The sequence below is a fragment of the Lagenorhynchus albirostris genome, chromosome 6 (genome assembly GCF_949774975.1).
Source record: "Lagenorhynchus albirostris chromosome 6, mLagAlb1.1, whole genome shotgun sequence".
Taxonomy (NCBI): Eukaryota; Metazoa; Chordata; class Mammalia; order Artiodactyla; family Delphinidae; genus Lagenorhynchus; species Lagenorhynchus albirostris.
Genome location: NC_083100.1, coordinates 4,514,737 through 4,538,175, shown reverse-complemented (window position 1 = coordinate 4,538,175; position 23,439 = coordinate 4,514,737). Strand labels below are relative to the sequence as shown.

At 49.5% G+C, this 23,439-nt stretch overlaps 1 protein-coding gene across 3 annotated transcripts in view; it reads right to left on the bottom strand.

Annotated features, from left to right (window-relative positions):
• Positions 1-212: 212 nt before the first annotated feature.
• The window catches only part of ASB18 (ankyrin repeat and SOCS box containing 18), a 63,193-nt gene continuing 39,966 nt past the window's right edge, over positions 213-23,439 (bottom strand). For all 3 annotated transcript variants that reach the window (XM_060151775.1, XM_060151774.1, XM_060151773.1), the window contains 3 exons: positions 17,588-18,092; positions 2,299-2,412; positions 213-1,541 (listed from right to left, as the gene is read on the bottom strand). In XM_060151775.1, the coding sequence (XP_060007758.1) occupies positions 1,356-1,541; positions 2,299-2,412; positions 17,588-18,092 (805 nt within the window). In that variant the 3' untranslated portion in view covers positions 213-1,355. The remainder of the gene's footprint in view (positions 1,542-2,298; positions 2,413-17,587; positions 18,093-23,439) is intronic.

Here is a 23,439-nt window from a genome sequence, read left to right as displayed (position 1 = left end):
GGGGTGTGGAACCCCCACTTCCGCACTGTGAACAGTGGGATGGCATGCCCGCCCTCCTGAGGTTCGTCCCAGCCGCACCTTGCACGGGCTCAAACTGGAAAATGGGCAGCCACTGCTTATCCTCAGAGGATGAAAACAAAGAGTCCTTGTTTTAAGAGATGGTTTTTAATAGAAAATGTGAGGTCTAGTAGGGCCAACAGATTGGGAGACAGTTATCAATGAAGAGATAGTTTATTAGTCACCATTCCCAAGAGAAGGGTCACACCACACGGGGAAGCACCAGGGTTGATCAGGAAGTGGGGGGAGGGGACACGGGCAAGAGACTTTATTGTGGTTTCCATGGAAAGGATAGGCGAGGCAGGACACACAGGCGTAGGACTGGCTAGTCTGAATGACTGCAGTGGGCTCCAGGGCAGAGGGGCTGGCCTTGGTTGTCGGGACTGGCTCTGGAGGGGCAGTGGCTGGAGCTCCAGGGAGGTGGTGGGTAGTGAACTCTGGATTGGTCGAGGTGTATTTGAAAAGGATGCCTGGGGGCATGTTGTTTACAATCTCTAGGAGTTGGCTAACCCTGGGAGGAGCAGTCCCTCCAGGGTCCGAAAGGCCCCAGATGTCGAAGCACCAGAATACAGAAAATGAAAGACACGGTTAACACAGCCCTCAACCTTTAAGGATGCTCTCCGATCCCGGACGCTCGGGCTGAGCTGACGGCAACCTCCAGGAACCTGTGTCTGTCCCTGGCATCTGGCTTCCTGGACTGTTCCCCACAGCTGGATCCGCTGGCGTTTGGTAAGGCTGTTGCACAGAAGACCCACATCGGATCAGAACGTCTGGCTCACCACCCCTCTGACGTCCTTCTAGGGACTCTGGACTGTGATACGCTGGGAAGCACCAGTGGGCTCCCAGGCAGGGGCTCTCGATACAGAAGTGTCCTCTCTCAATGTGTACGTCTGTCACGTTTGGGGGACAGAGTCTTTCCAAGGGTCTGAGCACTAGGAAGGGTGGGGTGTTCCCCTTGAGGCAGAGGGCCTGAAGGCTGGGGGGGGGGGCGGGGTGCAGCTCGAATGCTGCCAACGCATTGTGGGCAGGAGACAGACCTTGGAAAAATATGTATACCTTTTAGTTCAACCTCCGTTGAAAGGTACTTTCTGATACAAGTACTACGTTATTCACAGTTCCAGTCCTTACAAGCAACCCTGAGAGGCAGAAAGGGCCTCTATTGCCAATGCCATGCCCAGGTGGACCTGAAGCTGGGTGAGGTCCGTGCACAGGGTGGGTGCCAAGTCCCATCCAGGGCCCCTCGTAACCCTGGAGCCTCCACAGAAGAGCACAAGTGTCTTGGTCCAAATCTCTGGGTTTCAGTGCAAAACCCCCTCTGGCTCCAGAAGAAGGTAATTTTGCAGGGACTTGGGCAAGGGCAACTGGGGCACGAGATAAAAGCACTTTCTGCTAAACAGCTTCCGAATGGCACAGCGGCAGAGATGCTGCAGACAGCGCGGGCTGTGGGCCAAGGCAAAGAGGGACTGGTAGAAAGGCTGGTGCATCTGAAAGGAAGGCGGGGGAACGTCAGTCTGGGCACACGGAACCGACACACGTCTCTCTCCCAGACAGAAGAGCCCTGGCGGCACAGGTGATCCTTTCCCGGCTACTGATGCGGGACAACCCTCCTCGAGAGGGTCCGGATACTTTTCTCAAGTGCAGCTCCTGCCCAGTCAGACGGAAGTCTGCTTTGGGTGATTTCAGATACTATGGGTAGAACCTCCTAGAATTCCCCTCTGCCCACCCGCTTTGCAGAGCACACTTTGTTGTTCAGTAATCTGAACAGGACTCAAATCAGTGAAACACGAGGGGACATTTTCTAGAGGCTTCTAGAAAAAAAAAGTTCTCTCTTTCTTAATTGACAGTCACCTGTGGACTTTGTTGTATGTGGACGCAGTGCCCGCAGCTGCCTTGGTCATATCTTAAGCTGTCAGAGAAAGAAACTGACACCCAGGAGCCAGGACCTCCACGGCCCACCCTCCTCTGGACACTGGTTACTGCAGCCCTGAGCTTCTTAAGCCTGTGTGGGTCGGTTTTCTGTTCCTTGCAGCCCACAGGACCCCAATCAGAACCACAGGCTGTGTGATTACTGAGCCTCCAGAAGAAAAGCAGACACATCAGATATGCCCCCAATTTGCCTTTCTCGTCCGTTCTCCAGATGTTTTCTACTTACCTGAGTATTAGTGCAAAACTCCACACGTGGGTGAACAGAAACAGACGACAGTCTTGTACTAACGGGGGAAGAAGGGGCAGCTTCCTCACCTGAAACACTTCTTCAGGGATCACCTCCTTCCAGGACTCTGACACCCGGAGCTGAGGGTAGGAGTTGAAAAGAACCTCGAGGACAGCGGGGGCTGGCGCGCAGGTCTTCAGCACCTGGTTGGAAATGGTGGGAGGCACAGTTTGGGTGGGCTGGGTTTTGGGTCCAGGTGGGAAAGGGTGGGGAGACAGGAGGGTGTGCTTGGGTCCCACTGCTGCTACTTCCTGGCTGTGCGACGTCACTGTCCTCCCAGGGAACGGTAGCAATCCCAGTAACAGTACAATAGGGCCGTTGTAGGGCCCCAGGAGCTAGTGCACAGGTAAGCACAGGGCAGAGCTCTGTAAGGGGCTGTCTTATCAACACGAAACGTCTGGGCCAAGCGGTAGGCATTCAAGTTCCCAGGAGGAATATACTGATGGCCGGGCAGGCTCCTTTGGCTCCGGGGAGCTGCTCAGAGAAAAAGAAGTATGCTCTGCTGGGAGGGAATCTGGCCCAAGGATGGTGTTCCCAGTTTCTTACTTCGATTTTCTAATGTGTTGGGAAACTGGGGGAGAAGAATTGCTTCGCTGTTGCATTTCTTCTCCACTTGGCCTTTCCGTTTTATTTTCAGAGTCCCCACTGGCAAAGAATGTTTATTTTCTAATTTGCAAAGTCTACAGTTCAAGTCCATCAGCTTCATAGAGATGGAAACAGTACTTGCTTTTTAAAAAATAAACTTCTTTTTGGTGTTGTTGTTATGAAGAAGTTCGAAAGTACACAAAGTAGACTGAATAGTAGGGGAAACCCTCACATACCCACATCAGTTCATGGCCAATCCTCCCCTATCCATACCTCCAGATCCCCTCCCTAATGTTATTTTAAAGCAAATTCAGTGTATCATCATTTCATCCGTAAATATTTGTGTGTCTCTTAAAGGAAGTTTAGAAGAAATGCAAACACAGTTGTCACTGTAACAGCTGAGAAATTAACAATAGTTTCTTAGTATCACCTAATATATAGTCAATGGTTAAATTCACAAATTTCTCTTAAATGCCATTATATCAAAAACAGTCATTTGTTTGTTTGAATAAGAATTCAAATAAGACCAACACCTTTACATTGGTTGATATGATATATTTTCAGGTCTTTCTTTTCTGTTTCATGTTGACATATTTGTGGAAGAAACTAGGTTATTTGTCCTGTAGAGTTTCTCACTGCTGGGATTTTGCTGATTGTATCCCTGGGGCATGCCGCTCTTTCTCGGCTTTCTGTAAATTAGTAGCTGGGTTCAGAAGCTTGACCAAATTCAGATTTGATTTTGGGGAGGGGCAGGGCAACTTCATTATTCTCTGTTTGTGAGGTTTAGGACTTACCAAGTGTTGCAGAATTGTTCTTTTTATTTCCTGGTTGAGAAAACTGAGGTTAAGCAATTTTTCTAAGGTCAGGCACCAAATACCTACAGTAGACAACAGTCAGAGCCAATGGCAAGCCTGGCCTGCAGCACGCTCACCGGTGCTCCTTGAACACACCCAATACGGTTGCTCCCTTTACAGCGTACCTAGCTTCTTTCAGATCTAACATCCCTTTAAGACCCAGGAAAGCAAAATTTTTAAATTTCACATTTCTTTGTTCAGAGATAACCACTGTCAACATTTTGTATATACTAAGGTTATATGCATTTAGACAAGGAATTAATATATATACCAAAATGAGCCAATGCTTTGTACATCATTTTGAAAATTTATTTTTTATCAAAATAGATTGTGAACAATTCAAAAATTATAAATGAGCATTTAAACATCATTTTTAGTGGCCATAAAATATTGTATGAACATATCATAATGAATTCAATGAATGAACTACTATAAGATGCCTCAGTATTTTTTGATATTATAAACAGTGAACATCTGTGAACACAATTCTCTCTCTCTCTGCCCCCAGCTGTAGTTATTTAGATTGCTTATACTGCATTGCTGGAAGTAGAACTGCAGGGTCGAAGGCTGTGTATGTTTTAAAGCTTTTAAAACATACTGTCAAATTATAAGTAAGTTATTACACTTTTTAAAGAACTGAGTATGAGAGTGCCTCTTTCTTCCTACCCAGACCATCTCATTAATTATTTAAATCTGATAGGTACAATATGGCATGTTTACTTTTGGCTGACCATTTGCCTTTCTTCTTTTGTGAATTGCTAAATTATGTCTTTTGCTCATTTTTTCTACAGTGTATTCATTTTTTCTATTGATTTATAAGTACATTTTATTTATTAAGGTTATTTTTCAGGTAGGGAATCATTTTCGCAAATAATGGTATTTTCTCCTCCTCAGTATTAATATTTCTTATTTTTATTGTCCTATTACATTGGCTAGAGCGTTAAAATTCAATGTTAAATAGCAACATTGATAGCAGGCATCAGCATCTTAGTCCTGATTTTAATAGGATTGTCTCTAACATTTCACCATAATCTTGGGTATTAGTTTCACATAAATACTCTAAGTTAAGGAAATATCTTTGTATTCCTAGGTTACTACAAATTTTAGGATTTATTTTTTTTGCCTTTTTCTAGTCAAGTTGATACCAAAAGGCTTTCCAATATTAACCCATTTTTACCTTCACAAAACAGACTCTGGCTATTCTTCTAAATAGAATGGCAGATTCAACTTGCTAAGATTTTTGCAGCTCTCTTGATAACTAAATGTGGTTTACAGTTTCAGCTTTTTGAGCTATTATTGTCAGGTTTTAATATCACTTTATGTTAACTTAGTAAAACCATCTGAGAAAACTATCTTTTTAATACTCTGGTAGATTTTGAAAAGTAGATAATTATGGGAAATAAGAAAGCATGACGGACCTTTCATTTGAAGCTTTTAAGCCTAGCCTTTAGCTGTAGGTGATAATTTAATATTTTCAAGTTCTTTCATGGTTACTGGCATATTTTGTTTTGATTTCTTCTTGGCTCAATTTTGTTCACCTATATTTTCCTGGAAAAAGAAAAGAAATTTAGCATTTCATGTGTATCAGTCAGGGTTCTAACAGGGAATAGATGGCATACTCGATACAGGATCATTCCAGGAGGGTTTATTGATACGGGGCTTATTTATAGCCAGGGGAACCACAGGGAACAGTGCATTGATATAGAGCTGGCAGCAGAGCTATTTCCACTCCTGGGTCTGCAGGGTGAGAGAATGGGGTGGGTGATCCTTGGCTCGGGACACACAACCAGCCTGAAGCTGAGAGGGCGCCAAGTGGATACATCCTCTGACCTCGCTCTCCTTCCTCCCCTACTTCTGGGACACTGCACTGGTGAAAGCCAGGAAGCAAGGGCCAGGAGCCTTGCAGACGTCTCCACGCAGGTGGAGAACAAATCTGGGCGGGGGCGTATCTCCACTGTATATAGGAATAAGCACCCTGTCTCATTTGAGATTCACTATGATTGTATTGGGAATTGTTTTTCATGTTTAGTCTTGCTGGAATTTTGTCTATTTTAATTTTTTCCTCAGGAAACCAGCTATTGGATTACATTGATCAGTTCTCTTTAAAAATATTCCAATCTATTACTTTTTGCCTTTATCGTTATTAATCCCTTTCTCCATTTCTCTTTCCAGCTCCCTGGACTGACTGCTCAGTTAACTTGACAATATGTTTTCCCTTGTGTCACAATAAAGCAATTTTTCAAGCGCTCTGGATCTTCCTTTGAACAGAGGTGTGGTCCGAGCCATAAGTTTTGACGCACAATGTTGTCACTGTCTTTCTTTCTTAAACAGTCTGCAATTAAATAACTACTGACGCAGTATCCATTTGGGAGCGTGTGATGAAACTTTCAAAAAGTTAATTTTTAAAAATTTTTGGCCACACTGTGCCTTGCGGCTTGCGGGATCTCAGTTTCCCAACCAAGGATTGAACTCGGGTCACGGCAGTGAAAGCCTAGAATCCTAACCACTAGGCCACCAAGGAACTCCATAAATTATTTTTAAAAATTAACTTTTGCTATTAATTTTCTGGAGTATTGTATTCCGGCTTTACATAATGTCTGATTTTGAAGTACTAGAAGTTGTATTCTGTTTGACGGTTCAAAGTTCAACATGTATATGTCACATTTATGATTGGAAGCTTCTAAATTTTTTTCCCCTACTTTATCTATGGGAAAGACTGAGATATGAATTAAAAATCATCTAGAATTATTATTTTTCAGTTACTTTCTCCATTGTAACATAATCTCTTTTTGGCATGTAAGGTTCTTAATGGTTATCTCTTCACTGTGGACTGTATCCTTTATCAGTGTCGAGCGAATCTTTTCTTCTCATTTTGTGTATTTCCCTGGGACTCTTCTACATTGCATATTGATATCAGTACATCATTTTATTTTCAGTTTGTTTTTGCTAGAATTACCTCTGCCCACTCTTTAATTCTAACCTTTTGTTTCACGTTGTTTTAAAGCGTTTGAGAGTCTCTACTGGTAATAGGGTAACTTAAGAAATTTGTATTTATTGTTATAGATAATCTGTCTGGTTTTACTTCTATCGTTTTATTCCTTACGATTTTTTATGCTTCTTGTTTCCTTTGTTGTCTGATTTCTGTTACACAGGTTTGTATTTTCTTTGTATTTATCGTTTATATATTTAAAAAAGATTTTTTTTTTGGCTGCATTGGGTCTTTGTTGCCTTGCGTGGGCTTCACATTGCGGTGGCTTCTCTTGTTGCAGAGCACAGGCTCTGGGTGCTCGGGCTTCAGTAGTTGTGGCTCGTGGGCTCTAGAGTACAGGCTCAGTAGTTGTGGTGCACGGGCTTAGCTGTTCCGCAGCATGTGGGATCTTCCCAGACCAGGGATCGAACCCATGTCCCCTGCACTGGCAGGTGGATTCTTAACCACTGTGCCACCAGGGAAGTCCCTATCTTTTATATTTTGGAAGTCTATATCTTATTTAAAATTGTACCAGTGGTTACCTTCAGAATAAAAAAATAATATTAACCTATATTTCTCTAAACATCAAAATAGTATCTTTTGCGCTCTAGATGTACCATTATCCCTTCTCTCACCTCTCTTAACCAATTCTTCTCCCTCCTTAGTAACATCTGAAGTTTGTGTTCCGGATTATAATTAGTACAAGATCTTATTTTATGCTATATATCTCCTTGGGAAATAACTTTTGGTAGTTGCATTTAGTTTCACCACCTGCCTGACAATTATTTAAGTTGTCTCTATTTTAACTGGGTTGTTTAAGCCATTCATTCCACAGATATTTAATCAATTTCCTACTAGAAGTTAAAGATTGTGTTATGTTTGTGTGATAACAAAGGCAAGCCTTGGCTTCACAGAATTTTACGGCCCCAAATGATACAGTCTCAAGTAATAGTAGTAGTAGTAGTAGTAATAAAAATAAATGTATAGGTGCCACAGTACTATGGTGAGAGAATCACCAGGTGCTAGAAATGACACCTAACTCAGACCTAGATTTGCAATGGGGTGGTGAGTTGATCAAGGAAAGATTTCTGGAGGAAGTGACATTCAAGCTAAGACATGGAGTAGGAGTTACGAAAGGTGTGGAGAGTTCTGAGGACCAAAATGTTCTAGGTGGAGAAAACATTTACCAAACTTGGGAGGTGAAAAGGAACAAAAAATACTGGCTGTGGCATGGAGTTGGACACGGGGAGTAGTGAAAACTGGGACTGGAGAGGAAAGCAGGGTCAGATCTAGAAGACCACTGTCTGCCATGACAGGGAGGCTGGACTTATCCCGAGGGCACCCAAGAGGCCTTGAAGGATGAGTGGAGGAGTGACAGGGTCAGGTTTTAATTTTAGAAATGTCACCATGGCTACAGTGTTGAGAAGAGTTTCATGGGGCCATATTGGAGGCAGACAGCCCAGTTATGAGGGTATTTTTGCAATCTAGCGGAGAGATGGTGGTGGCCTAACCTCAGCTGGTGGCAGCCAGGATGGAAAGAGAAGAAAGATTTTGAGAGATATTTAAGAGGTTGACCTGAGACAATGTGCAGATTGAGTTTCCCAATCCTGAGACAGTCTTTCCCATCACCTCTTGGTCAGCTGGCTACTCCCATCCCATCTGGCCTTTTGTCTCCAGTACTCCACCCAACCCGCCCGTGCCAAGAGCGCCCGTGAGCAGGCTGCATCTGGTGGTCACAGCTCTGCCTTGCCTCGTGCTGTCTATCAGCACTTCTGACACAGTTGATCACGTCCTCCACTTGACGTGTTCTTCTCTTGGCTTCCAGGAAGCCACACTTCTACTCCTTCACCTCCCTCACTGCTGCTCCTTCTGTTTCCTCTGCTACTTTCTCATCTCTGCATCTTCTCCCTGCTGGAATGGCCTTGGATTTAGTCCTCCTTCCTCTTCTCTATTTACTCTCCCTTCCTGGTGATCTCATTCAGCTTCCTGGCTTTAAATACCATCCATATGCCACCGGCCCTCAAAAGCGTATCTCCAGGTCAGTCAAACTTCCCTCCCAAGCTCCAGGCTTGAATAGCCAACTGCTTACTTGGTATCTCCTTGTGGCTGGCTCTATCTCACACTTAATGTATCGGAAACGTAAATCCCAAGTCTCTCCCTCAGCCCCGGACTTACTTTCCCCATAAGCTTCCCCATATCAGTTGATGATGCATCTCACCTTTCAGTCTCTCAGGCTAAAAGTCTTGGAGTCATCTTTGACTCCTCTTCTCTCATATCCCACAGCCAATCTGTCAAGAAATCCTGTTGGCTCCACCTTCAAAATACATCCAGAACCAGACCACCTCCCGTGTCCATGCCACCGTCATCCCTCAGGTGGATTAAGGTCACAACCTCCTAAGTCATCTCCCCACTTCCCTTCTGTTCTTCCTAAAGTATGTTCTCAACATGGAGAATACATCCAGAACCAGACCACCTTCAAAATACATCCAGAACCAGACCACCTCCCGTGTCCATGCCACCGTCATCCCTCAGGTGGATTAAGGTCACAACCTCCTAAGTCATCTCCCCACTTCCCTTCTGTTCTTCCTAAAGTATGTTCTCAACATGGAGACCGCAAGAAGCCTCATAAAATGTTAGTCAGGCCATACTCCTCCTCTGCTCAAACCACTCCAATGGCCAAAGTCATTGCAATGTCCTACGAGACCCCACACGGTCTGTGCCCCTCCCCCACCTCTCCCATCTCATCTCCTGCTACTGTCCCACTGGTTCTCTCCACCTTCAGCCACACGGCTTCCTCTGTTGTTCCCCACGTGGATCAGGCTCACTCCAGCCTTGGGGCCACAGACTTCTGGCCTGTCTGCTGGGCTGCTCTTTGCCTAGACATCTGCTTAGCTGATTCCCTCACCTCTCTGAAGTCTACTCAGAAACCACCCATCCTAACTACCCTCTTTAAAACGCACTGTCTCCCGTCTTGCTTCTTCTCCCCTAGCCCTTATCATTTTATTGGCCCATTTATTATGCTTGTTGTTTAATGTCTGTCTGCCCCATTAGAATGTAAGCTCCATGAGGGAAGCAATACATTTTTCCCCTGATTTATTCACTCATTAGCTATCCTAAGCCTCTAGTATGTTGTTGGCAAATGGCTGGTGTTCAATAAATATTTGTTGAATAAATAATGCAGTAAACAGAAATATTTTTTCTTTTAAAAAAATGCATTAGGAAGGCATGTCTTATGAGCCCTTGATATCTAAAAGTGTCTTTCTTTTGCCTCAAAATGAAAGCTATCTTGGCTGAAACTAGAATTCTAGCGTCCGAACCTTTGCTTTAAAAATCTGTAGGTGATATTTCATTGTCTTACAATAACACTGCAGCAGAGAAATCTGAGTCCAGCCTGATTTTTATTCCCTTATGAATAACCTGTTTGCTGCTTGGATACTCTGCAAGCCTTTTTAGAACATTTTTTTTAGAGTGTATATAGGTATGTGTCTCCCATCACTGATTTGCAGAGAATGTCCATTCAACTTCTCTATGTTAAGATATTTTAGTGCAGCTAAGTCTTCTTCTATTATGTCTTTGATTATTGTTTCTGATCCATTGTTGTATGTTCTTCAATAATATCACTTATCTGTGAATGGGCTCTCTGCTCTTTGTCCTTTACGACCATCACTTTGTTTTTTAGTTTCTTGGCTTTGTTTTTTCTTTTGCACTTAAGAAGTTCTTTTTTTTTTTTTTTTCTTTTTTTGTGGTACGCGGGCCTCTCACTGCTGCGGCCTCTCCCGTTGCGGAGCACAGGCTCTGGACGCGCAGGCCCAGTGGCATGGCTCATGGGCCCAGCTGCTCCGCAGCATGCAGGATCTTCCTGGACCTGGGCACGAACCCGTGTCCCCTGCATCGGCAGGTGGACTCTCCACCACTGCGCCACCAGGGAAGCCCTCTTTTTTTTTTAAAATAAATTTATTTTATTTATTTTTATTTTTGGCTGCGTTGGGTCTTCGTTGCTGCATGTGGGCTTTCTCTAGTTGCCGCAAGTGGGGGCTACTCTTCGTTGCAGTGTGCAGGCTTCTCATTGTGGTGGCTTCTCTTGTTGGGAGCACGGGCTCTAGGCATGCAGGCTTCAGTCGTTGTGGCACACAGGCTCAGTAGTTGTGGCTTGGAGGCTCTAGAGCGCAGGCTCAGTAGTTGTGGCGCATGGGCTTAGTTGCTCTGTGGCATGTGGGATCTTCCTGGACCAGGGCTTGAACCCGTGTCTCCTGCACTGGCAGGCGTATTCTTAACCACTCTGCCACCAGGGAAGCCCCAAAAGATCTTTTAATATTAGTCCTTTGTAGTGAACACTGTGGTTGACTTCCCAACGCTCCAAATGATTAGATTAATTCAATCATGATAATTCTATTCCACTCATCATTTAATGGTTTGGGGAAGGGCAGGTTTAAGCTAACTGAGGCCAATAAGACACAAAGAAAGACTTCCTCAGGGCTTCTAGAGAAAATAGCTGGATCTGAATAGGAGGCTGGTTGGCCCAGTTGCTGGAAGCCATTTAGGGACCAAGAGAAGGACCATTTTGAGGGCAAGGCTGACTTACTGAGCTTGAAAGGCATCTGGTTCTTTGATGATGTCACTGAGACTCAGAAACCACCAATCCTGAAGCCTGTGCTTCTTGTTAGGAGAGATACAAGGGAGGCTGGAACCAAGGGGCTGCCTGGTGGGGCTGTGGCTATGAGAAGGAGCCGCCTGGGGGTACTGGAGCCATGGAGATGCACGTGCTGCAGTAGAAGCTACCTGAGGTGGAGGAAGAGGGGGAGAAATACCTTGGCTTTTCCCCCTCCCCCTCCAATTCCCCATGGTGTCTCCGTTGGCTGAACCCAGTCAGAAGCCAGCTGATATGGGGCTCCGTGTTAGCTTGGAGGGGCCCTGTACCCTATCAGGACGCAGAGCAGAACACAGAGGCAGCAGGGACTGGATCTGGGGGCACACATGCAAACAGCCCAGCGCCCTCACTTACATCATTGATTTGATGTTTTTAATGAATCAGTTCTGCCTTCTACTTCCTTTAATGTGTAATCTGACCTACCACTGTGCTCTTGCTTTCTTGGTATAAATTTATCTCCATCTTCCTTTTCATGCCATTCTATTGACTCCTCAGCTTAACCTGTCTGGTTTTATGGATTTAAAGACGAGATCTTCTTGCATTCCATAAAGGATGGCACACAGGGCACACAATTTTTCAGATCTTCTTCTGGATCTTTTGATGAGAGGTACAGATTTCGTCTCTACTCTCAGGATGCTATCTCATTTTTCTTCTTCTCCCCTTCCCCACAATGAATCCATTAATTTTTTTCTGTATTCATCTCTGATTAAGGTGAGATCCAGACACGAGGTCTGTCAACATGCAGGGGAAGTCCATGGTCCCGTTCTCTGTTCACCTGTGAGATGGTGGAGGGGCAAAGTGGAGGAAGGCTGGCGAGGGCGATGCCCAGCCTGGTGACCTGTGCTCCACCAGGAGGCCTCTTCCTCCCACCCTCCCTCCAGCAAAGTAGCAGGTTGCCATGGAACTCAGGTTCCTCAGTTTCCACCTCTGCACTTTACTGCATCTCCCATGATGCACTGCACCTCCACAAGCATCCCCTACTGCCTGGTGGACTTAAACTATTTGTCTGTAATGTCTGCCTGATTGCCTGAAAACTCAGGGCCGTGGAGCAGAGCCGCGTCAGCCCTTCCTGACTCAGACATGAGATCTTCCTGTTGGTGCCGTGGGTTTGCTTTCTCCCCCTCCCCCTCTTCCTTCCATCCTTCCTTCCTCCTGTCTACGTCTTCACAGATATTTTAACATGAAGACAGGAGCAGCTGCCCATTTAAATTGGTGATCCTATTACTATTATCATCTCTGGTCCCCTCCCTACCCCAATTTTGTTTTTCCCCTAATCCATTACTGTCACAAGCTCCGGCTTAAGTGGGCTTTAGAGGAGGAGAGAATGAACACGGTAGGCTGAGCTGCAGAGGGAGAGCCAGGCAGGCGTGCATCTTCCCAGCCCAGCCTCGCACCCCACCGTGTGCTCTTGACATGCTGGTATTTCTGGCTTACACGAGCCACCACTAACATGCCATTTCCGGGAGCACAGTGAATTCCATCGGCCCCTTTTCTGTGTTGGGAGGAAACCATGCCATTGAAAAGAGCAGTTCACACTGGATCCCTCCAGATCTAGTCTGTCTTTACATGGTATCCTAGGCAATTCCTGCATCTTCAGACTTTCCTCAGGCCAATCTGGACCCTCCAGCTACCCTCCCATTGGCCCTCTCACTTCTCTGCAAAATATTCAATGGTTCCCAGTGACTGCATGCTACCTGGACATCCCCATCCCTCCCCTCAAGCCCCAGCCCCCAGGAACAGCTGCCCTCCCTCAGTAAGAGCTCCCCTCCTCCAGGCCCCTCCTCCCTGGGTCACGGACTGTGACAAAGTCTTATTGCCTGTCTCTGGGAATTCATTTCCTGTCTCTCCTCTGTTCCACCTCTCTGGGGCTCCCGGGCCCTTCCCAACCCCTCCGTGCTGTGCCCCCCTCACGTTTGCCAGGCAGCTGGCTGCCTTCATTATTTTTACGCCAACACAGTTTAAAAATCTCCGCTGCCTCCTTGCTGTCTGTGGAGAAGCGGCTGCCACGTTACTCTGACACGCTGATGGCATTAGGGTCCGCGCACACTCTCTTCAGCTAATGAGGCGGCAGAAAGAAAATTAAGGGGAAAAATCACACGGGCACACTGCTTTCTATGTAGATGGAGAAATAAAACAAAAGCAAGGAAAACAGAGGCGCGCTACTGCTGATAGCTCCCCTCCCCGCTCCCATGGGGGCAGCGTGCAAGCACTGCTGTGTAAAGGCAGGGAAGGGAGCCCTGGGTTTTGACTACTGCGACCCCAGGCTCCCCCCACGGAGAACTCTAGGAAATTGGAGTGTGAAGTCACGTTACCTAGTTCCGTAATTCGGTAAAAAGAAAACAAAAACTTCAGGTCCATATGTGCAGCGTGGTCAATGCCCAGAAGGAGAGGCAAGACCGGAGGTTTGCAGATATTTCTAGAATCTGTCATTCTCGCCCTCCACCTCCCATTTCCCCTTGCTCCAGCTACCTGCATCCCTCACCTGACCGCACGGCAGCCAGGGGTTTCCCAGCAGCCCCCAAGAGAGCATGTTCTCTACCCCTGAGCAGAGAAATCACCCTCCAATTCTTACTGGATTATGTCACCTGTCCTGCTTAAGATGACGTAATAGATTCCTATTTTTCTTAAGACAAAGGCGCAAACCCTTAACGGGGGCCCTGCCTAGGGTCCCGGCTCTTGCTGTTTCCCCTCCAGCTACTGGGTCATCCCCCCACCCCCCACCCCTGCACATATTGCAGAGTTCCTTCTGCCCCAAGACCTTTGCACCTGCTGTTTCTTCTGCCTGGAATGATTTCCCCTCCCCTCTTCACACAGCTAAGTCTCCAGTCTTCAGATCCAGAATCACTCTATAAGCCCTCGAGGGAGCCTCGGACTCGCTGCTCAGCCAGGTCTGGCCCCTCGTTTGGTACCTTCGAGGTCTGGAGGGCCTTGGCTTTGCAGCTTTTCACGTCACAGCAATTTCCCAGTGGTGTGTGTGGTTGTCTGAGTCAAGGCCATCTCACCCACCTGGCTGGCGCTCCATGAGGGCAGGAAATACCCATGCTCCGGTTCAACACTGTCCCACCGGCACGGGAGCACAGCCGCTCCCTAGAAATGTTTGTTGAATGAATAAGTGTTTAAGGGACGCCTGTCGGGGAGAGCTTTCATCACCGGTGTTGGCCTGGCACTTCCCCAACTCCTGGGCAAATCTAAGTGTGAGTTATTTATGACTGCCCAGGTGAGGGGCAGAAGGAGAGAGGCACGTGAGCAAAGGCCTTTATCCCAGACCAAGCATCCAACCCACGAAGTCAACTAGCGGCAGCTGGTCTGGATCCACCCTCGTGGGCGTTTCTCTGCCCTCCTGCCCGCTCTCCTCCAGGCCGGGCCCCCTGCGTCCCGGCAACTTCCAGAATTCAAACCTGGCCGTATCCTGACATCGCACCTGCACCTGCCCTCGCGTCCCCACCTGACTCTGGTGTTAAGTAGCGGTCAGCCGGGCAGAAAGGCCTGGCATTGTCCACATGCTTTGCTTTCCCAGCCGTGACACCGCTTTGATGTTTGCGGCAGCGCAGTGCGCGCGGCTCCGACGGATGCTTCGAGTCCGCCTGCTGCGGCGCTGGTGCCTTTGTCTGGGCACCGGGTAACTGTGATTTATGTCATAAGCTCGCTGTGAAACCTTTTGCCTCAGTAATTCTGAGCTCCGTGGGTGTCTCTTTACATCTATTTAAAGCGCGGCTGCTGCCCACGGCCGGCGTGCTCTGTGACATTCCCCGGTGCCTCTGTGTACGCCTCGCCATGGCGCTGAGTCCTGCCTGCAGAGCATCTTTGTGGCTCGTTTCAGCGTGTTTGCTGCGCGCTCCACGGGGCTGCTGAGCGAGTCGGGTCTGCGCTTTGATGTCCCGCGTGCTGATTAGACCCCTTTCCCGGTGGAGCACATGCAGGGGGTCTGGATGCTGATGCCACATTTCCAGAGCGTTCGCCCTGGTTGTCCTGGGGCGAGGCCAGAGCCTCACAGGCACTTGTACGTTGGCTTGGAGGATGTCCAGGTTGGTAGTAAACGCGCTCTTGCCCGCATCCTGCTCCTAGCCGGGGGCGCCGGGGGTGGGGTGCTGGGGGCAGGGGGCTGCGGACCTCCTCCGCACCGCCCCCTGCCCCCCCCCCCACCCCGAGGTGTGGGCGGGTCTCAGCGCAAAGACAGCGGAGGCCCGTTTCCAAAGATTTTAACTGCAGCGCCGTGCCCTGGAGTTGCTGGAATCCCCTTCTCTCATTCAACAAACTGACTGAAGGTTCCCTGCACTGCGCTCTGTGAAAGCCTCAAAGTATTAAGATTTCTCAAAGAAACTCCGGTTCTTTCCGCAATGGTGTGGAACTGCTGGGAGATTCATCATCATCTCCAGACGCCAAGCACCTCTCGTGGCCTCCGGGTCCCCGTTGTAACTAACTGTCCCCAGACCCAAACCCACAGCCACCCCGCACCCCACCCACTGACCTGCTCCATTCCTGGGTGGCTGGCAAAGGATGTCGTGAGGGGATCCCGGGACAGGGCCCCTGGAGGCCCAAAGGGGAGGCACTGGCTTTGCGCTGCATCTCTAGGTCAGTGTGGGGTGATTCCCACAGCCTTGGAGACAGAGTTCAGGTGCTAGAAGTCCTGTCCCCCGGGATGATGCCTGTGGGGCTGCACCTCGGACATTGAAACCTGGACAGCGGTCTCTAAAAATCGAATGCCTTCGAGGTTAACAAAGGATTATTACTGGTCACCTCTGAAATATACTGATTTTCTTTTTTCTTTAAAAGAATTTGTCCCAGGTGTTTTTCACTGTTGGGCATCATGTGAAGTCTTGTTTCTTTCTTTGTTGTTTCTTGTTCATTCTTTATGTAGTTTCACACCATAAGGGCTGAAGGGTGCATCTTGGTTTAAGGCACACACGGTGTGAACTGGAGGGGTGGTAGGTTTCCATTTTATCGGTAGATGAACTAAGCCTGCTAATATTGGGAAACGTCTAAATGTAAATCATGAATATAAAAGGGAAGTGTTATAGAATACAGAAAGGCTGGCGTTTCTTCCCTTTCAAGAGTCCATGCACGGCATGGAAGTCACTGCATTAGTAGAATGCCTCAAGAGGATGACTCGAGGACGGTGCAAGACTCGGCGTAAGAAACTTGTCATCAAGTTTGTCAAGTAAGGAAACACCCAGGGAATTGTCTGGGTGGATTTTCCATTTCTCACCTGTGTTTTGAGAGACAAGAGTTTTACTCTGTATGCATCTGGGATGCAAAGTTAGCATCTGAAAGAAATGTGTGAATCTCACTATTTCAGGCCTTCTAGACCATCTAGCTGTTGTCCTTTTAGGATAACAGCTTTTAGGCTATTTGTGTAAAGCTTATCAGGCCAGACACGTCTCTGGCATATGACCGGTGAGTCTGGGATAATTTTTAAATTTAGCACAGCCAATTTTACATCGAATGGAATGACCTCCCTTCAATGAAGTCTTTCGGGGGAGGACAATCGCTTATTTTAACTAGTATCTTGGGAACTTTCCTTTTAGAAACATTTTGTCTTTATTTTCTCTGATAAGAAATGTTTATTCTTCATCTTTATCATTTCAGTGCAGATCTGACACGTGGAAAGGCGACAAGCGGCTCAGAGCCAAGTCTGCAAAGTGGGGTTGAGGTCCCAACACAACCTTGACCCTCAACAGGGCATTTCACCTGATTGAAATCCAGGTAAGGGAATGTCAGGAACCTGGTGTATTTCACAGGCGTGTGGTGAGGACTGAACGAGAGAAATCTGTGAAGTGCTATCATTAATCCTATTAATAAGGTGGATGGTCACGTTGCGTATTTCATTTCAAGCCAAATACCAGATGCGACAAGAGACTGATTTCATTGTTCATCAGTTACACCAAAAGATAATCTGCTAAAATATTTTGAGCCATGACGGCATCATAGAAACAGGGGCCTGGCGTCCCCAGGTGACAACTCTGCAAGGTCTCACTCGAGTATGCTTGTTGACCCCCCAACCTTTTCATTTTCTAGTGACTCTAGAAAGGGTTGCCCAGCCCTGGCTCCTCAAAGTGTGGTTCCAAGACCTCACCCTCATCTCTAGTCTTGCTAGAAATGCAGACTCTGCCATCCCCTCCTGCGGGATCAGAATCTGCATCTGGACCAGTCTCCAGGGGGCGTTCCGGGCCCCTGAAAGTCTGAGAAGCGCTGAATGCCCCCCGGCGGCAGGCCGGGTCCCTGCGCTGCCAAGTCCTCGTGGCCTGTCCCCGACCCCTTCTTACCTTGGGGAAGGCGTCGGGCCACACGGTGGGGGAGCCGTGGTTGAGCAGCTCCTGCAGCGTGCGCTGCGGCGCGGCCTCGGGGGCGCAGGCGGCCGTGTGCAGCACTCGGGCCAGCGGCGACGCACCCCCGTAGTCGAGCGCGCCCGCGTCGGCGCCGTGCCGCAGCAGGAGGCGCGCCAGGCCGTGGCGCGCGTGGCCGCAGGCCTTGTGCAGCGGGCTGCGCTCGTCCTCGTCGCGCGCGTCCGCCGCCGCGCCGCACCGCAGCAGCAGCGCGCACAGGCGCAGGCAGCGGGCTTGCTCGTCGGGCCGCCGCGCCGTGCCGCACGCCGCGCTCAGGGCCGTCTCGCCGCGGGCGTTCCTCGCGTTCACGAGCGCCCCGCGGCCCAGGTAGAGGCGCGCGTGCTCGTCCAGGCCGTGCTGAGCCGCCACGTGCAGGGGCGTGTCCAGGCCCGCGCCGCCCACGCGCTGCACCGAGGCACCGTGCTCCAGCAGCGCTTGCGCGCACCTGCGGGGAGGCCAAGGTCAGTCGCCCGGGCTGGGCCCGGCGGACGCCCCGGCACCGGCGCCCTGTCTCCCCCAGCCCGGCACGCCCTGCCTGCGGGTTCCGGCGCTTCGGACCCCCCTCCCTCCCCACAGGGGGGTGTTGGCTCCTAAAACAACCAGGACAGGAATCCAGGTCTCCCGTGCCCAGGCTATAGGAGTTCAAACTGAGCTGGGGGGGGGAAAAAAAAAAAAGAGAGATTAAGGTAAACCTGGGGGTACAGGTTACCAAATGGTGGCAACAGCTAGGAACTTGTCCTAAGAACCCACGCGCCGCGTTAATATTTACCTTGTAATTTGTAACTACTTGGTGCTACCCTGGAAGGTAATGTGGTTCAGGTGACGGTGCTGGAAACACGAGTTACCCGGGCTCTTCGTCACAGGTGGCACTTGAAGGGTCTGGGAGTCAGGGTTCTAAGGAGGGCCCCTTAGGCCGTCGGGCTCTTTATCAGCCGGCAGGTACCTGCGCTTTGGCAACGGTGTGAGGCAAGGCTTGCCTTACTCCCTGGGAGGGAATCTATCCATCCCTCAAGACGCGGACACAGAATGGCACTGGGGTGTCCTCAGACAGCACTGGATGCGTGGGCGAAACCCGCAGCCATGCCCAGCTGTGGGACTGTCTTGGTTTCAACCAAGCTCTCCTTGAACAGACTGTGGATTTTGGCTGCTGCTAAATCCCACGATGGCGTCCTGGGGTTTGTAGGCTCCCGTGGGACACTGGTCTCCCCCAGAGGTGGGGAGACCTGCTGCTTCCAGGCCCATCAGGTGGGTCCCAAGGCTGTCCTCTCCCAGGAGAGCAGCTTCCACCTGGGAGGACCCCAGGCCCCTCACGCCAAGCCCAGGTGGCCTTTGCTGACGGGGCAGGCCCATGCTGGACGTGGGGCCTCAGACACTGGTGGGGAACTCAGCCTGGACCAGCCTGAAAGTAGGATAGTCTCAGAGACCCTCCCACCACCCTCCTCCATCTGCTGGCCCTTGTCCTTCACGGGCACTGCCAGAACACCAGCCCCACTTCAGTCCCCCACTCCCGGGTCACCTCCTGGACGTTGCCATCAGTGTGTTTACTCCACTTCTGGCGTCTGACGCGCCAGCATGCTGACTTCACGGCGTAAGGCTCTGGTCCGTCTCGCCAGCCCTCCTGTCGGTACTCTACTCCTCTCTGCTCTGTTGAGACTTGGGTCATCGGCCCCTGGCTTTCTCAGCCCTTCCTGGCTTCACTTCCTTCCCTGGGCAGCCCTCCACTCTCTCTTCTCGGCATCCTCAGGTCCCTTGAGTTGAGGGGACGTGGCCGTCCCCTGCGTCAGTTGGCCACATTTTCAGCTGGGAACCCAATCATCACCCACCCGCTCTTCCCCGCCTCGGCTGCAGGGTGCTGCTGGAGGGAACACCATGCATGGAGATCGGCCTCTGGGCTCAGCTGGTCCTCAGGGCCCTTTGGTGCTACTTCCCAGGACTGAGCACCAGCTTCTCCTTCCTTGCCCTTTACTGGCTGTTCCAAATGTTGACCGCTGTCCCCAAGAGGTCCTATTTCTACTCTCCTCCTTCTCAGCAATCTACCCCTGCTTCACTCAGAGTGCACGTTCTCCCAGGAACTGCCGTCCTTCCCGCCTTGTGCCGTCTGGTCGGCCCCCATACCTGTTAGCATCTGCGTCTACACGATTGCCCTCTCCTACTTCCGTAGGTCTGAGGAAGGGGCTCCCTCCGGATCCTCTTGCCCCAGGTGTAGTCCTCTTCTGCTTCCTTGGGGGTCTCGCTCTGGGCAGTACTTGCTCTTCGCTTTCCCCCCGTCCCCCACCCCCTCTTCAGTGGGCCACTCAGCCCCGTCGATTCCATCTCTTGAATAATCACCTGAACTGCTTCCTCCCTCCATCCCCGTTGTCACCATCCTTTGTTGAGGCCCCCAGTCATTTTCTGCCTGAAGCTAACGACAGTCTCTTAATTTGTTCCCTGCGCCAGTCTAACAAGCTCCGTACTACCCAGAAAGAGCCTTTCCAGTGTGAATCGTAAGGCCTGTGCCCGCTGAAAACCCAGAGGCTCCTCCCGGCGGCTGAAGAAAGCCCAGGCTCCTTTCCGCGGGACACAGGACACCGCGTGCTCCAGCTTCCGTGGGCCTCACCAGTTTCATTTCCTGATGCTCCATCCCGTGTTTCGATCCTACCTGACCAGGTGTGGTTCTTAGGACACGTCCTGTCTTTCCTTCCTCTTCCTCTGGGTCACACGTCTGTGTTGTCGTGTTCCTCGTGCCTAAGTGTCTGGGCGCAGCCTTTGTCACCTGTGTTTCAAATGTTCGCCGGCACGTTTGATTCCTCTCTTAGACGGTTGGCTCCTTGGGTGTAGAAATGGGGGGTTATTTATCTCTGCTTCTCCGCGCCGAGGGCAGGGCTAGCCCACTGTTGGTGTTCCCTGAGAGCACGTTGCACACGCGCATTTTGTTATTGAACTTCCTCCGGTTTTCCTTCGTGTGGTGGCTGTCTGTCCTGTTCTTTACCTGACTGGGGCTCTGAACGGGATCCTCTGGGGGTTTCCAGGCCGGAAGCTGCTGCCCTTAAATCTGTTTACATTTCTACCCAGGGACTCTCAATGTTTTAAATCCTCTCTCTGTATTTCTCTAGCCTCCATATCAGCAGTATCTTGGGAAGTGGTCTGTCTTGGGTGGAAGATCTTTACAGACAAGTACAATTTGATGTGAAATGTCCTTTGGGACGATAACCAGCTAAGAGAAGATGCAAATTTGACAATCAGAGTGCTTCAGATCTGCTTCCTCCTTGCCTCTCTGGGAGGAATTTTGAACAGTGCAGCAGGAGGTTAGAAATCAAGGGTTCCGTCTCATTTTGCCACTGAGCCTGTGTGCACTCACAAACAATTACAAAACATTTTCTTCTGCTCTTTTTTTTTTTTTTTTTAACAGCAGCCCAACCTCTCTGAAGAAGCCCACCGGGGAATATAAGTGGGTCTCTTTTCCACGTCCACAGCCTAACAGGCTGACGGCCAGGTTGCTCTTTGCAACAAAGATACCTTTCAGAAGAATGAGGACGCTGGCCCACCCTCTGGAGGGCTGCAGATGCCCTTTTCATTTTTAATGGAGAGCTTCTAATTGGCTAAACCTTGGTACTTCCTTAGAGCAGATAATGATGTAAGTTGCAGACTACAGGCAGGAGGAAAAAACAACACAACAAATTGACTGGGGCACATAGCTGCTGGCTCGCACTGGGCAGGCATTAAAAATGAAGTTGTGGGAACCTGTTTAATGACATGGAAAACTATTTGCAGTGGTCATGTGAAAAGATCGGGTTACAAAACCGCATGGAGCACATTTTAAAAAAAAGAGCAGGTGCATATGAAGAAAGCCTAGAAATACACAAGCCAGCGAGTTTACCTCTGGATAATGGGGTGATGGTGCTTTTGTTTCCTTTCTGCCTGCCTGTATTTTCAAATTCATTTTCCGAAATGAATCGGAGTTGCAATTTGACAGAGGGACCAAAACAGAGGTTACTTACTAATAACAAAACCATCGCCCACTGCCACAGCAGCATCTCTTGGATTCTAAGAATGTCAGCTCAGCTTTCCAGGTTTCCAGAATGCTCTCAAATTTTCCATTGATCTGTCCAGGCGTAAGCAACGATCTGGGAAAGCACGTATGGCAGTGCCTCTGAGAAGGTGAGTCGAGAGGAGCGGGTGGGGGTGGGTGGAAGGTCCTCAGGGCTAAGCAGAGCAGTGGTAACAGTCTTGGGGACCTGCAAGACCTGACCTTGTGTGGGTCCGTGTCTCCAGTCAAGGAAGAGGTGGTCCAGCGGAGAAAGTACCACCCAAGCCTTTGCAGGACTGTGTGGGAAACCCAGCTTTGGCCAAGCGCTTTCCTCCCAGGGGAGATTTTGTGAGCAGGTTTCCTGCTATCCTGATAGACACAAGAAGGAGGGCCTGGAGCCAGTGTAGGACAGTCGCTGTCGGGAACCAAGGGTGAGTTCCCATCTGACGATGTCAGAATGACTTGTCTCTGTCTTACGAGATTAAGGAGATGCTGTGTTGTCTGAACAACCTCAGATATGAAGCAACTTGGGCAAACACTCCCCACCCCACCACCATCCCTCATCCCCATCTTTGATAATGATCGAGGTGACAAGCTGTTATGGGGCCCAAGGTTGACAGCACAGAAAAAGTGGCTTGAGCCAAAAGGCAGGAGTTAATAGAGATGAACCCATCAAGGGCTGCTGAATGAATGTCATTTTAACTTATTTCTAAAGAGGGAAGTGGGACTCTGAGCCTACATCCCACACACCGCTTCCAGCCACCTCCAGCATCTTCCCGAAGCGCTGGCTTTCCCACTCGCCTCGCAGGTGCAGAAAGGTGCCGAATGCCTCAGCCCGGGTTTCCTCACTGCTCACCTCTTCCTTACCCTTTCACACCACCTGCCAAGCCGCCCTGTGCCCCACGAGACAGAGCCAGCTCCGGACTTTCGTTCTCCCGCGTTCCTCCTCACCATCCGTCTAGTTGCACAAAGTCCTCAAAAGTGGTATTTCACAGCCTCTGGTTCTGAGCTGGGCGGTCAGTGCATTCCCCAGCACATGGTCTTTTTATTTATTTTTAGAAGAATGTTATCTTTAGTCCTTGCAACAAATCTGTGTTGTAGGTGGAGTTTGCGGGGGGGGGGGGAATTGAGGCTTAGAAGAAGACCAGTGATTTGTATAGGGCCATCCAGCCCAGAGGTGGCAGGGCAGAGACCCTGGCTGCTGTGTCTGGCTTACTTCTCAGTCACCCTACCCACCCGGCTGCTCTTCCTGTTGGTACTATTTGTTAAGCACCTTTTATGAGCCGGGCATGGTCCTAGGCATTTCCCGTAAGTTCTCTCTAAGCTTCTCATTCACTGGCTCATTCAATAAGTAGAGAATTTCCCCCATGCTCTGTACGCCAGCAGCTTGTCAAGGCGAGGGGGAGCGTCTCTTCTCTGAGCACTCCATGGGATTCCTGGACAGACTCACTGACAGAACACTGAAGGCAGCAGAAGGCCAAGGAGGTCTCCTGGCGCGTGGACCTCGGGCTATACAACAACACACAACAGGAACCTGCTGCTTGTCCAGTCCTGTGGGCACCTCTGCGCCATAGATTTCATTCTCCCTGGTTTTCAGTGAAGATGTGTTTGAGGGGTCAGCAGTGATCTCAGGGGCGGGGACCTGGGATGTGATGGTGACGCCACAGAACATGCTGCTTGAGATGTGAACCCCAGCTACCGCTGGCTAAGAGAGTGAGTCAACGACCTAACGATGGTCCTGAAAGACAACAGTGACAAAGAACTATTAAACGTAAGGCGAAATTCA